General features: G+C 41.9%; 1 protein-coding gene across 1 annotated transcript in view; it reads right to left on the reverse strand.

Moving 5' to 3' along the window:
- AKNAD1 (AKNA domain containing 1) overlaps positions 4,558-12,415 on the reverse strand; it is a 45,496-nt gene continuing 37,638 nt past the window's right edge. The window contains exons 9-13 of the mRNA XM_013962482.2: positions 9,570-9,692; positions 9,334-9,438; positions 6,863-6,944; positions 5,515-5,614; positions 4,558-4,821 (exon numbers count right to left, since the gene is read on the reverse strand). Coding sequence (XP_013817936.2) covers positions 4,690-4,821; positions 5,515-5,614; positions 6,863-6,944; positions 9,334-9,438; positions 9,570-9,692 — 542 coding nt within the window. The 3' untranslated portion in view covers positions 4,558-4,689. The remainder of the gene's footprint in view (positions 4,822-5,514; positions 5,615-6,862; positions 6,945-9,333; positions 9,439-9,569; positions 9,693-12,415) is intronic.

Consider the following 12,415-nt stretch of genomic DNA (forward strand, 5'->3'; position numbering starts at 1 on the left):
CCATCCCTCCGGAATTGATTTTAGTATGAGAATGTATGCTAGATATTGTCTCTTAGCATCTGGCATTATGTCCCATGCCTCCCCATTCCATGTCACAAGGGATGAAAAGCTAAAAAGGAAGTTTTTCAGACTCAAAGGTAAGTGGGGTTCTGAACAGGTTAGATTCTACTTATTTTTCATTTGCATTTGGTCAGGGTTTTGAAGGTAAAAAGGAGGCAGAGGCCATCTGCTGTGGCTGTGCCAGTGGACAAGTAAGCTCGTACCTGCAGGAGTTGTTTGCAGCAACCAGACTGCACGCTTTAGCGTCTGTCACCTGCTTCATGGCTATGAGGCAGTCTGGTGGCAGCTGGCGGCACTACCTCCCTGTTCCCTGTGTCAGATTGTGATATGGCATGAGACTAAAAACAGAGCGCCAAGTTTCTTCCCCTGTAGCTTTCCCATGATTTTTAAGGACTAAATTCTCTGTATTAAAACACACTCTTAAAATATCTAGAGGAGTTTCTATTCCTTCAGAGAGCCCTGATTGATAGCAGTATTTAACAGAGATCTGTTTTTCTTTCTTTCTAAATAGATACCTTACCAAATTTTATTGGGCAATCCCTCTTTCTCCAATTAATCTGAAATACCTTGCTCATAAACTAAGTTTGAATTTTGGTCTGTTTCTACATTCTTTTTTATTAATTTACAGTTTATTTTCTATTTTATATTTTAAATTTTCTGTTGGAGTATAGTTGATTTACAGTGCTGTGTTAGTTTCAGGTGTGCAGGAAAGTGGATCAGTTATACATCTATCCACTCTAGCTTCTTTTCCCATGTAAGTCATAGAGTTCGCTGTGCTATTCAGTAGGTCCTTGCTAGTTATCCATTTTATATTTAGTAGAATATATATGTCAATCCCAATCTCCCAGTTTATTCCCTGTTTTAGAGGTTTTTTTTTTTAATGTGGACCTCTTTATTAAAGTCTTTTTTGAATTTTTTGCAACACTGCTTCTGTTGTGGCCTTTTGGCTACAAGGCATGTGGGATCCCAGCTCCCCAACCATGGATCAAACCTGCACCCCCTGCGCTGGAAGGTAAAGTCCCAATCACTGGGCCCCCGGGGAAGTCCCTCTGTCTAATTTATTAATGATTATTATTTTATTTGGCTGTGCTGGGTCTTAGTTGTGGCACACAGGATCTTTGATCTTTGTGCTGCATGGGGGAGTTTTGGTTGGAGCATACGAACTCTTAGTTGGGACATGTGGGATATAGTTTCCCAACCAGGGATCAGACCTGAGCTCCTCCCTGTGTTGGGAGTGTGGAGTCTTACCAGTGGGCCACCAGGGAAGTCCCTCCCTATTTTAATTCATGTTGTGTTAACAGGTGGACATAATCTCTATTCCACCCATACCAGAATTATCATTATTTTTTTCAGAAATTCTCTGGGTATTTCATTTTTAAAAAGTGAACTTTGGCATCATTTTGTTAATACCAAAATTATTTTGATATTTTCATTAGGCCTGGTGGCTCAGAGGTTAAAGCGTCTGCCTCCAATGTGGGAGACCTGGGTTTGATCCCTGGGTTGGGAAGATCCCCTGGAGAAGGAAATGGCAACCCACTCCAGTATTCTTGCCTGGAGAATCCCATGGACGGAGGAGCCTGGTAGGCTACAGTCCACGGGGTCGCAAAGAGTCGGACACGACTGAGCGACTTCACCTTCACCTTCATAGTAAACTTATAGGTTAATTCAGGGAAAATAGGACCTTAAGAATCATTATTTTCTTTATACAGGTATTGCATATTGCCATAGTATTTTTCATGGTTCCACGTAAGTTGGATCTTCCATCATGTTTTTCAGACAGAGTTTTTTTATATATAGGAAAGTTACTGTTTTGACATATTTCAGAACTTACTATTTTACTAAGTAATGCTAATAAAATAATGTGCAAATGCTTTATATGTGAGGCACTGTTTTAAGGCAATGGCATCCCACTCTAGTACTCTTGCCTGGAAAATCCCATGGACAGAGGAGTCTGGTAGGCTGCAGTCCATGGAGTCGCTGAGGGTCAGACACGACTGAGCAACTTCACTTTCCCTTTTCACTTTCATGCATTGGAAAAGGAAATGGCAACCCACTCCATTGTTCTTGCCTGGAGAATCCCAGGGACGGGATCCTGGTGGGCTGCCGTCTATGGGGTCGCACAGAGTCGGACACGAATGAAATGACTTAGCAGATTACATCATTTAATCTTCTCATTTAATCCTTTGAAAACAGGCACTATTATCATCTCCATTTTAAAGCTTAGGAAAGCTAAGGTACAAAAAGTTTATATAATTTAACCTGGATGACATGTATATGTGGAGAGGAAAGTTTTGACATTAATAAACTTTTCTTTGTGTCTGTTTTTAATTGAAGTATAGTTGATTTACAATGTGTTAACTGCTGTTGTACAGCAAAATGATCCAATTGTACATACATGTACACTTCTTTTGGATAGTGAATATCGTTCTCTGTGCTATACAGTAGGACTTTGTTGTTCATCCATGCTTTATATAAAAGCTTATATCTGCCGAGCCCAACACTCTGTCCCTCCTCCAACCCCCTCTCCCTTGGCAACCAGCAGTCTAATAAACAGCTTTCTTTGAATGCTGAGCATGAGAACGGGACACTGCCAGTGAGAAGGCTAATTTTTTGGTGTCTGCATTTTATCTGAGATCTTCATATGCCTTGCAATTACTTGTGTTTGTTTTTTTTTTTTAATTTTTTGGCTGCACCACCCAAAATACAGGATCTTAGTTCCCTGACCAGGAATTGAATCTGTGCCCCCTGAATTGGAAGAGTCTTAACCACTGGACTGCCAGGGAAGTCCTAGATACAATTACTTTTACTTGAGAAGCTTGTTCTTCTGGCTTATTTTGCAGCAGAATTAGATCTATCAAAGAAGTGTCATGAGAGAGGAGACAGCCAAAAACTACTGAGTCAGTAAATATAAAATTATCCTTGTAAATCAAAGTCTAGCTCTCTTCCAGAATTCCTTAAGGACATGGCCCAATTTCTGTTTCTTAGATTAGATGATTCAGAGATTATAATGATACTCACTCCTCAAGGAAATATAAATTACACTTGGAATATGGTTTAATAAGGCAGGGATGGGCCATATTTTTAAATAAATACAATAGTAAGTTCCTATAAAGGTTAATTTGTAGGGTAAGGGACATTCATTTATGGCAGTCCCTTCTAACTTGGATGCCCTGGATTTGCTTCAGGTCTCCACGAACTTTTAAAAATTGTGTGCAAAATCATGCGTGTTCATACCACTTTTAGAGGAGCATGGGGCAGGGAGGCTCCCTAACTTTCATCACATTCTCAAAGAGGGTTGAATCCCCAAAAGTTTAAGTAGTACAGTCCATGGGGTCGCAAAAAGTTGGACACGACTGAGTGACTTCATTCACTCACTCACTCACTCAGTCCCAGGAAAAGAGGGAAAGAGCCAGTAAACTGCTACTCTGTCATTAAGGAGGTCGAGCATCAGTCCTTAAAAGCAGCAAATCAGGACTTAATCCCTGCATGCAGTTTTGGCCTAGGTAAATTTCATTAATCCATGACTATTATTTTTCCATATTTCTGACTTCAGGAGATCTCTAAGTAAATAATATATATAAAACAATCATAAGAATTTCATTAAGTTCTGAAAGTAAATGAAAAGTAAAGAGCCTGTCTTGAGGCTTCTGGTTGAATTTCCTAGAAGCCCACTGAATATTTTTGTGTATCTTTCTAGAAAATGTATATGCCCTTTGAAAACAAGTGAAGTCACACATATTTCTTAGCTTGCTTTTCTTCACTATCTTACAGATTATACACCTCATTCTTTTCAGTGGCTGCAGAGTATTAAGTGTATGATTGTCATTTTTGAAATTAAATTTCACCTTTATTTATTTATTTGTCTGCTCCAAGTCTTCACCACCACACGTGGGATCTTTGATCTTCCTTGCAGCCTGCAGGATCTTTAGTACAGCATGCAGGAATCTTTCAATTGAGGCATGTGGGATCAAATTCCCTGACCAGGGATCGAACCCAGACCCCCTCTTTTGGGAGCTCAGAGTCTTAGCCACTGGATGCCCAGGGAAGTCCTGACTGACATTGTTTTTGAATCATCATAGAGGGTATTAGATGTGTTCCATTTGTGAGCCCTTCCCATCAGTGGCCATCCTCATACACATTATGTGACATATAGTTTGAGTGACTTATAAAGCAAAATCCTAGTAGTGGGATTGCTGCTCAGAAGGTAAATACCTCCAGAATTTGTAGAATTTGGTAGCAATTAATCGAGTTGTCTTTCAACAGAGTTGCACTAATATGTACTTCTATCAGCAGTGTATGAGAGCACTCATCTCCCCCATCTTCCCTGACACAGCCTGGGTTTTCCAAACTTTAGTTTTTGCCATACTGACAGGTAAAAGTATATTTTACTGTTTTCATTTCTTTTATTATGAGTTAGTAACATTTATTTTTAAACAAATATGTGTTGACTTTGATTTTTAAGAATCAGAGGTCCTTTTTTTTTAAATTGTGTCCCCCCATTTTTTTGCAATTTTGGTGTTTTCTCTAGAAAGTCATCTTCATAAGTTGTATAATAAGTAGAATACCTTTGGAGGGAAGACCAAGTTTTCTCTGCATTTTTTTTTTAATCCTTGGTTGCCTTGAGACAAACTAGTATTTCAGCTCTTTCCTCCGTCTTTGTACTTTGGCAAGATCTTCTGCAATAGTTCTAATCATTTGATCAGTAGTTTGTTTCAAAATGGTTGCTGTCCTTAGGGCATGATCCAAAGACGAGTTTAAAGTCTACAGAGGGAAAGTCCACACATTCTGGTTACAGAAATTTACTACTGCTCCTGGTAATTGGGTTATCTCATTAGTAAACATTGCAAAGTAGAATTTTTGGACTATTCTGTTTTCCACCCAGTCTATTTCTGTTTTTGAGAGCTAGTTTCCTAGGAAACCAGTGTGAGATGGAATATATTTTGTAGAGAAAGGGACAGAAAAAAAGATAAACACGTGACTGATGAACATGAATCAGAGGATGAGGTCAGCAACCTGCTGGGCTGTTTCCCTGCTGTGGAAAAAGATCTGTGAGAAGGAAGAAAAACATGAGGGGCATTAAAGGGGATTTAGGACCCACAGCCACTGAGCGGCACGCAGCGCATGCTTGTGGCGACATTGAAAGTGACCTGATTTAAAATAGAAAACTGCTGGCAGCTCTAACCCTAGTGTCACTGGAACAAACTTGTGAACGGCACACTGGGAAATCCTGTAGCTGAGGCACCACCCACAAAACACTTTCTCCAGGAAATTTCCCTTGGAACCAGTTTAGGAATAATACAAACCATGCAGCTACTCAGGCTGTGTGTCTTTGTGTTGGTGCTGAGCACAATTTGTTTCAGCAGAACATTTTTTGATGCTGTCATACTGTAATAATTTAAAAGCCATCAGTTTTGTGGTTAGGAAGACCAAACTCACAAGCTGCAAGGTCCTCACCTCAGATTCCGTTTCTTTGTTACTTCTAAAGTTGCTGGAGGATGTGTTTTCAGAAATCCTGCAGGAGTGGGAATGGGGTGAGAGTGTAGCAAGGTCTGACCTGTAAGAAAGGCAAAAGCACATTAGTACTTGTGTAAAGCACCCTCTTCAACTCTGTGGTTCAGTAATGGGTGTGTGTGTGTGTGTGTGTGGTTCAGTAATGGGTGTGTGTGTTTCAGTAATGGGGGGGGGTGTGTGTGTTTCAGTAATGGGTGGGTGTGTGTTGGGGGCGAGGAGTTGTGCCATCTAAGATGCAAACCCAAGAACTAGCCAGTGGCTGTATTCATACACACTGCGCTGCACCATGGCAGTGGATATTAGGGTTCACCCTGAATGACTGTGACTGCACAGCCTGAACTCTCTGCTACACTGTCAACTCTGCCTCCTAAATAGCTCTTAAATACTAGTCTTCTCTCTTTCCTTTTCTACCACCCTTAGCTAAGCGGCCATCATCCCACCTGGCTTACTGTACTGGTCTCTTACTTGGCTTCTGTGCTCCAGTCCTTGACTCCTCTAATCCATTCCCTCTCCCTTAGTAGTTAGGGTGATCTTTTCAAACACTAGGAAGCTTTAAAAAACACTCCGGTTAAAAAAAACAAAATCTCATTGGCTACCCATTAAAACTGAGAACCTGAAATCCTTCCCTCAGCCCACAAGCCCCGACCAGCCTTCCCTCACCTATCCTGCCCCACTGCCTCGCCCTCTTTTAGGCTCCTGCCACATCGCTCCTGAACTTGCCAAGGGCTTTTCCACACCAGGAGGCTCTCTCAGACTGGCATGTATTTGCTCGTGCTCTTCCATCCTTGCTGACTCATTCATACTTACTCTTTGGAGCTCAGCTTCTCCAAACCCCCATATTAGGTAATAGTACTCTATGCCCCCTTTTCCTCTACCAAAACAGTAAGGGCGGAGACAGTAGTTGACTTTGTCACTGTGTCCTCAGGACAAGCACAATGTCCTGCTATTGACACTCAAATATTTGTTGAAAGAATAACTGAATGATTGAAATATTAGCCAGATGTAGGTTTGAATCCTGACTACTACTTAAGATCTAGGTCAGGGGGCTCCAACCTCTGGGATCTAATGCCTGATAATCTGAGGTGGCACTGATGTAATAATAATAGAAATAAAGTGCACAATAAATGTAATGTGCTTGAATCATCCCAAAACCCCCATGGAAAAACTGTCTTGCACAAAACCGAAGTCAAAAAGGTTGGGGACCGCTGCTGTAGGTGATCATGAGCAGACAATAATGCACTGAGCACACTGCATACACCAAATGGGCAGTCATTTTGTTAATCATACTTACTTTCTGGGTATGGGTTCACATCCATCATTAGAGGGTTTTGGATTTGCTCTCTGGAAACAGATCCATTTTGGTTTTGAATGAGCTGAAAAAAGTTAGCTGTGGTCAGATTCAGAGCACAAAAATGATCCCCAAATCCAATGGTGGGTATATGGCTATCCTTTCCTGAACTTTTCTGTATAAGTGAAATATTTCATAAAGTTTTAATAAGGAAATAAACCTAGGGAATGTGGAAAGTAGCCATTGAGTATTCTGAATTCAAGAAAAGAAATTCAACATTTAAAAGGAGTTTTATTAGCAGACAAGAAACCAGGAGTCTAAGTTCCTTTGGTGCTAGCTGGGTGACCTGGGCATGTGTATGGGTTCAACTTCTTCATTTGGCAAATGGAGGGATAATACTTTCCAAGCACTTGGACCAAATGGATTTCTAAAGTCCTCTCTACTTTAGGAGCAAGGATTCTAGGAGTCAGAAACTAAAACATTACGTTACTAAGACAATCCTAGAAAAGAGAGACTAAACAGATAAGATAAATGTGGGAAAGTCACCATGGAAGACACGAAGAGCTCCAGGGAAGGGAAGAGAGGCAAAGTGTGTGTGTGCTCAGTTGCGTCCAGCTCTTTGCAACCCCTTGGACTGCAGCCCACCAGGCTACCCTGTCCATGGAATTTTCCAGGCAAGAACACTGGAGTGGGTTGCCACTTCCTACTTCAAGGGATTTTCCCGATCCAGAGATCGAACCCATGTCTCCAGTGTCTCCTGCACTGGCGGGTGGATTCCTTTCCACTAAGCCACCCGGGAAGCACAGTGGGCAACAAATACGTCTCCCTTTCCCCCCTTCTCTTGCCTTTCCTTCTCTCTTCTCTGTCTTCCCCTCTTTCTCCTTTGGTTTCCTGCCATATCCACCGGTCTCTAGTATCTTGGCTTCACTCCCTCTCAGGAGGGTCCCACTTGACAAGGGGAGAGGGGGGATTGTCCCTCAGACATGGAAGGCAAGGCAGGAGCCAGAAAGTCCAAATTTAGTCACACTGCACCCTGACTTATTTGTCGTGACAAACAGTGGTACTGATGATCTCAGTCTTAATTCCTTGGTCATCTCATTCTTTATTTGGAACATAGAAACTGAGAGTTGGAAAGGGTCCCATTCCCATTCAATCTATAGATTTACAACATCCTGACAAAGTACCGTGTATCTCAGTCTGCAAGTGGAACTCACGACCTCCTGCAACAGCCTGCCTCATTTTCTGTCCATTCTGGAGGGTCTCTTAAACACTGAACAAAAGACGCCTCCCTGAGACTTCTACCCTCTTGGCCACTGTACATTTACTAATGGCATTTCAACCTCACTTTTCAAACGACTCAATTGCTTTCCTCATTCATATGTTAGAATGAGAAGTCTCATGTACTGTTGACCCCAAAACCAAGGAGATAGTAAAGAAATGTGCCTGTTGCTTCTGTGGAGTCTTGGGGACAGAAGTGTTCCTAAGACACTTCGACAGAACACATCCAGTTGGAGGACTGGGCAGCTGGGGGTGGGTAGGGGAGACACAGCTGAGTTTGGTAAACACAATTCTTTAGTCTTGGGCATTGCAACTGTGAAAGGTCAGAAACATTCTCTCTGGCGCCCTGTCCCCAGCAATGGAGAGAAAGAGCTTTGAAGGTATGAACTCACCCATGAGGAAAGGATGTCAGAGAACCAGACCCGGTTGTTGTTCAGAAGCAAGACAAGAGTGTGCCCTCCTCACTTTGTGTTCCCTCTGTTCTCTTAGCACTTAACCACATCTTGCTGTGAACTAATTAGAGTATGAGTTCCTATTTTTCAACAGGTTGTAAACTCCTTGAGAAGAGGTTGCCATTGTCTTATTCATCTTTATAAATAAATGTTTGTGGGATTTTAGATATTTCCAAAGACAGCAAAATTTTGCATTGAAATTAGCAACATGATATTTAAGGAGTGTAAAAATAGTCTATTTCTTTACATACTGACTTTTACTGCTGCTGCTGCTGCTGCTGAGTCGCTTCAGTCGTGTCCGACTCTGTGCGACCCCATAGAAGGCAGCCCACCAGGCTCCGCTGTCCCTGGGATTCTCCAGGCAAGAACACTGGAGTGGGTTGCCATTTCCTTCTCCAATTACTGGGGATATATTTAAAGCTTTTTCCCCTTCTGAATAATAACAATAATAGTGGCAGTTAGTCATTTGTTCATCAAATATTTATGACTTGTTGCCAGATTACACTGGTATAGCACTTGGTAACTTTCAAAGTCCTTTATTGCTAGGACTGCATATCTAGCAGCCCAGCCCCTTGCCATCCCGGTGTCAGGCTGGATATGGAAGTGTCAGATGAGTGCTGGAGCCCGGGCAGCAGACTCAGCAGGTGCTCAGCATAGGGTAACAGTGGCCAGTGTGATATGTGTCTCCCACGGAGGGAGTCTAGGTTGTTTACAAAGATGGGATCATGCAGGAGATATACTTACTAGGTGAAGAATTATTTTCATTTAAATAGCGGAGCCGAGCAAAGGCACTTCTTTCCGTATGATTAAAGAAATTCTGTCCTGGGGTGTTGTATCTATAATGAAATTCTGAAAAGAAAAGATTAAAAATGCAACTCATTGCCTGCAAACAACCGTTGTGCTCACTTACGGACAGAGAACCAGATACAGCCGGTTTTTTTCTTTTTTTTTTTTTCCTGAGCTGGCCCAGTTGCTTTCACCTTTAGGTGGTTCTTTACTGCAGACTCTCTGGGAGTTATGAATCTTAGTGCCACAGTTCTCACACTTACTACTCTGCAGTCCAATCTGAGATGCAGAACAGCAGCTGTATCCTGTATTAGAACCTGAAAAAGCCCAAGTTATGCAAAGGAAGTGTGAGGTTTTTATTATTATAATCCTAAAATGTGCTTTGGACAGTAGAGCTCTGATCATGCAAAGTATGCATTAGCTCCAGAGTGTTCAGTTTTCCCAGGGGGAAATTTATCACACAGGTTGCCAGCCTAGGGGTGATATTTGGGACACCCCCCCCCCTTATGACAACTGAGAGATGTTTTGATAAGTAACAGTTCTGATAGGAAAGTCTCAAGATTTGCCCAGTACATATGTATGTGTTTAGTAAAGGTCTTCTGAATGGAAGGATCTGTGAGAATTTGGCCCATTGAATTATCAGACCATCTTGCATTTGTAATTATTTCTCAAGATTTGCCCTGATACATCCACATTTTCTTCTCAGACCCTACAGTGGCCAAGAGCTTATTATCCAGGCAACTGGAAAGATGGTTTTCCTCTACAACACATTCATAAATCCATATGGGAACTTGAATCATAGCTTTGCCCTCACCAGAACCACAGAGAGGCTAGCAGTAGAGAGCGTGTGTATCTGCTGCAGGTCTGGGTCTTGTTTGGCAGGCTGTGGGCAGTGGCACTCTCCAGTAAGGCCAGAGCATGGGAGCCTGGCCCCAGCAGGTGAGTAAGTCACACTTGGGTGTCCAAGCAATTCCAGCAAAGAAGGGGTTGGGGGACAAAACTGCTGCCAGTGCTGTTAATACCTGCACCTTGCTGCACTCATGGTTACACTCATTGTAACATTATCTACCAAAGTGTAAATCACAAATGGAGTGAGCTCTAGGAAGGTTTTTTCCCTTCCCCAAGTCTCAGTCAGTAGTCACTGAATGCCTTCTAATTCAGAACTCAAGGAAATTACAAATAGAGGAAGAAAGATGTACACCCTGGGCTGGCTGTGTTGTACAAGGGAAAGAACGTGGGCCTGAGTTTGAAGCCTGATTCTGCTTTGTACTGACTGTGATGGTTGGTAATATGTCACAAACTCTAACATGCTCCTCAAAGGATAGAACATGATTCCTCTCTCAATTGTGGTTGGATTTAGTGACTTGCTTTTAACAAATAGAATAAAGTGGCAATGATGGTGTATAACTTCTAAAACTAGGTTGTAAGAGTCACTGAAACTTCCATCTCAGTCTTTCTCTTGGCTCACTTGCCTGGGGGAAGGAGGCTACCAGATCATAATGACATTCAAACAGCCTACTGGCCCATCTGGCGAGGAACTGAGACCCCTGGCCAATGGCCACGTGTGAGAACAACCTTAGACGCAGATTCTCTAGCCCCAGTAAAGCCTTCAGATGATGGTAGTATTGGCCAACATCTTGACTGCAGCCTCATGAGAGACCTTGAGCCTGAACCACCCAGCTAAATGGCTCCCAAATTCCTGGCCCACAGAAACAATGAGATAGCAAATGTTTGTTGTTTTGAGCCATTAAGTTTTGGGATACATCATTACACAGCAATAGATAATACACCAGCCTCTTTGACCCTGGCAAGTTGCTTAATTCCTACTTATCTATACAATAAAGACAATAATTCCTACCCTTTAGGGTATTATGACAGTTAAGTGATAATATACTATATGTCAACAATTCTCAAATTTTTGATTTCCGAACCCTCTTACACTCTTAAAATTGAGGACCCCAAAGACCTTTTGTTTATTCTAGTTTTGGTAGCTCAGATGCTACAATGCAGGAGACCCAGGTTCGATTCCTATGTCAGGAAGATGCCCTGGAGAAGGGAATGGCTACTCCCTCTAGTATTCTTACCTAGAGAATCCCATGGACAGAGGAGCCTGACAGGCTACAGTCAATGGGGTCAGACACACTGAGTGACTAACATTTTCATATATTATAATATGTGGTGTTTTTCATACCTGCACTAAAAGTCTATCTTCTTGCACTGGAGAACTGTCATACAACATTCAGTTGGTTGAACATAGATTAGAAGAGAAGTATTTATTTATAAATTTTAAGTCATTTTTACTCTGTAGAATCATTTAGATTTTCCTAAGACTGAATGAGCAGTCCCAAGGGTTGTTTTTTTTTTAGAATTTTAAATTGAGAAATTAAAAAAAAATACTTTAAAAACAATAATCATTTCATGCTCACAAAATAAAATTTTTATGAAAAATAGCTATTTTGAAAATTTTAAAAATCAGTGACCAGTGAGAAGAGTGGCAGTGTTTTGTGTTTTGGCAAATACCTAGAATATCTAGCTTAACCGAAGGCAGCTGGCTTCCACAGGTGTGTCTCCACTCAACCTGTTGCAGTATTGTTCTTTCAGGGAAAAGAGAGGACCTCACAGCCTTCCAGGGACCCTCTGACCACACTTTGAAAGTCTCTGCTCAGTTCTGGTGTATAGAGTAAGTATTCAGTCAGAGAAACCTATTATTATTATTAGAAAAGGTGTCTTCTACAAAGAAATAGAGCTACATGTGGCAGAGTAGGAATAATACTGAGCTGAAGAAAAGGCTCTTGGCTATCAGACTGTGGGAACGTAAGCAAGCCTGTTTAGTTCTCTGGCCCCCGTTTCCTCCTGTATAAACTGGGTAGATTAGGCTTGGGTGCTGATTTTCTCCCTCAGAGCTGCCTAAGCTGCAGGCCTCAGGCCCACCTCTTCTTCATGCAGGGCAGTCCTGCCAGCGGTTGTTTTTCTGCTTAAACTATCTTCGGAGAAAGGTCCTTGTGACTAAAAATCATTGAATTCCATGCACTGGTGCTCT

This window comes from Capra hircus, chromosome 3, assembly GCF_001704415.2.
Source record: "Capra hircus breed San Clemente chromosome 3, ASM170441v1, whole genome shotgun sequence".
NCBI classification, from domain to species: domain Eukaryota; kingdom Metazoa; phylum Chordata; class Mammalia; order Artiodactyla; family Bovidae; genus Capra; species Capra hircus.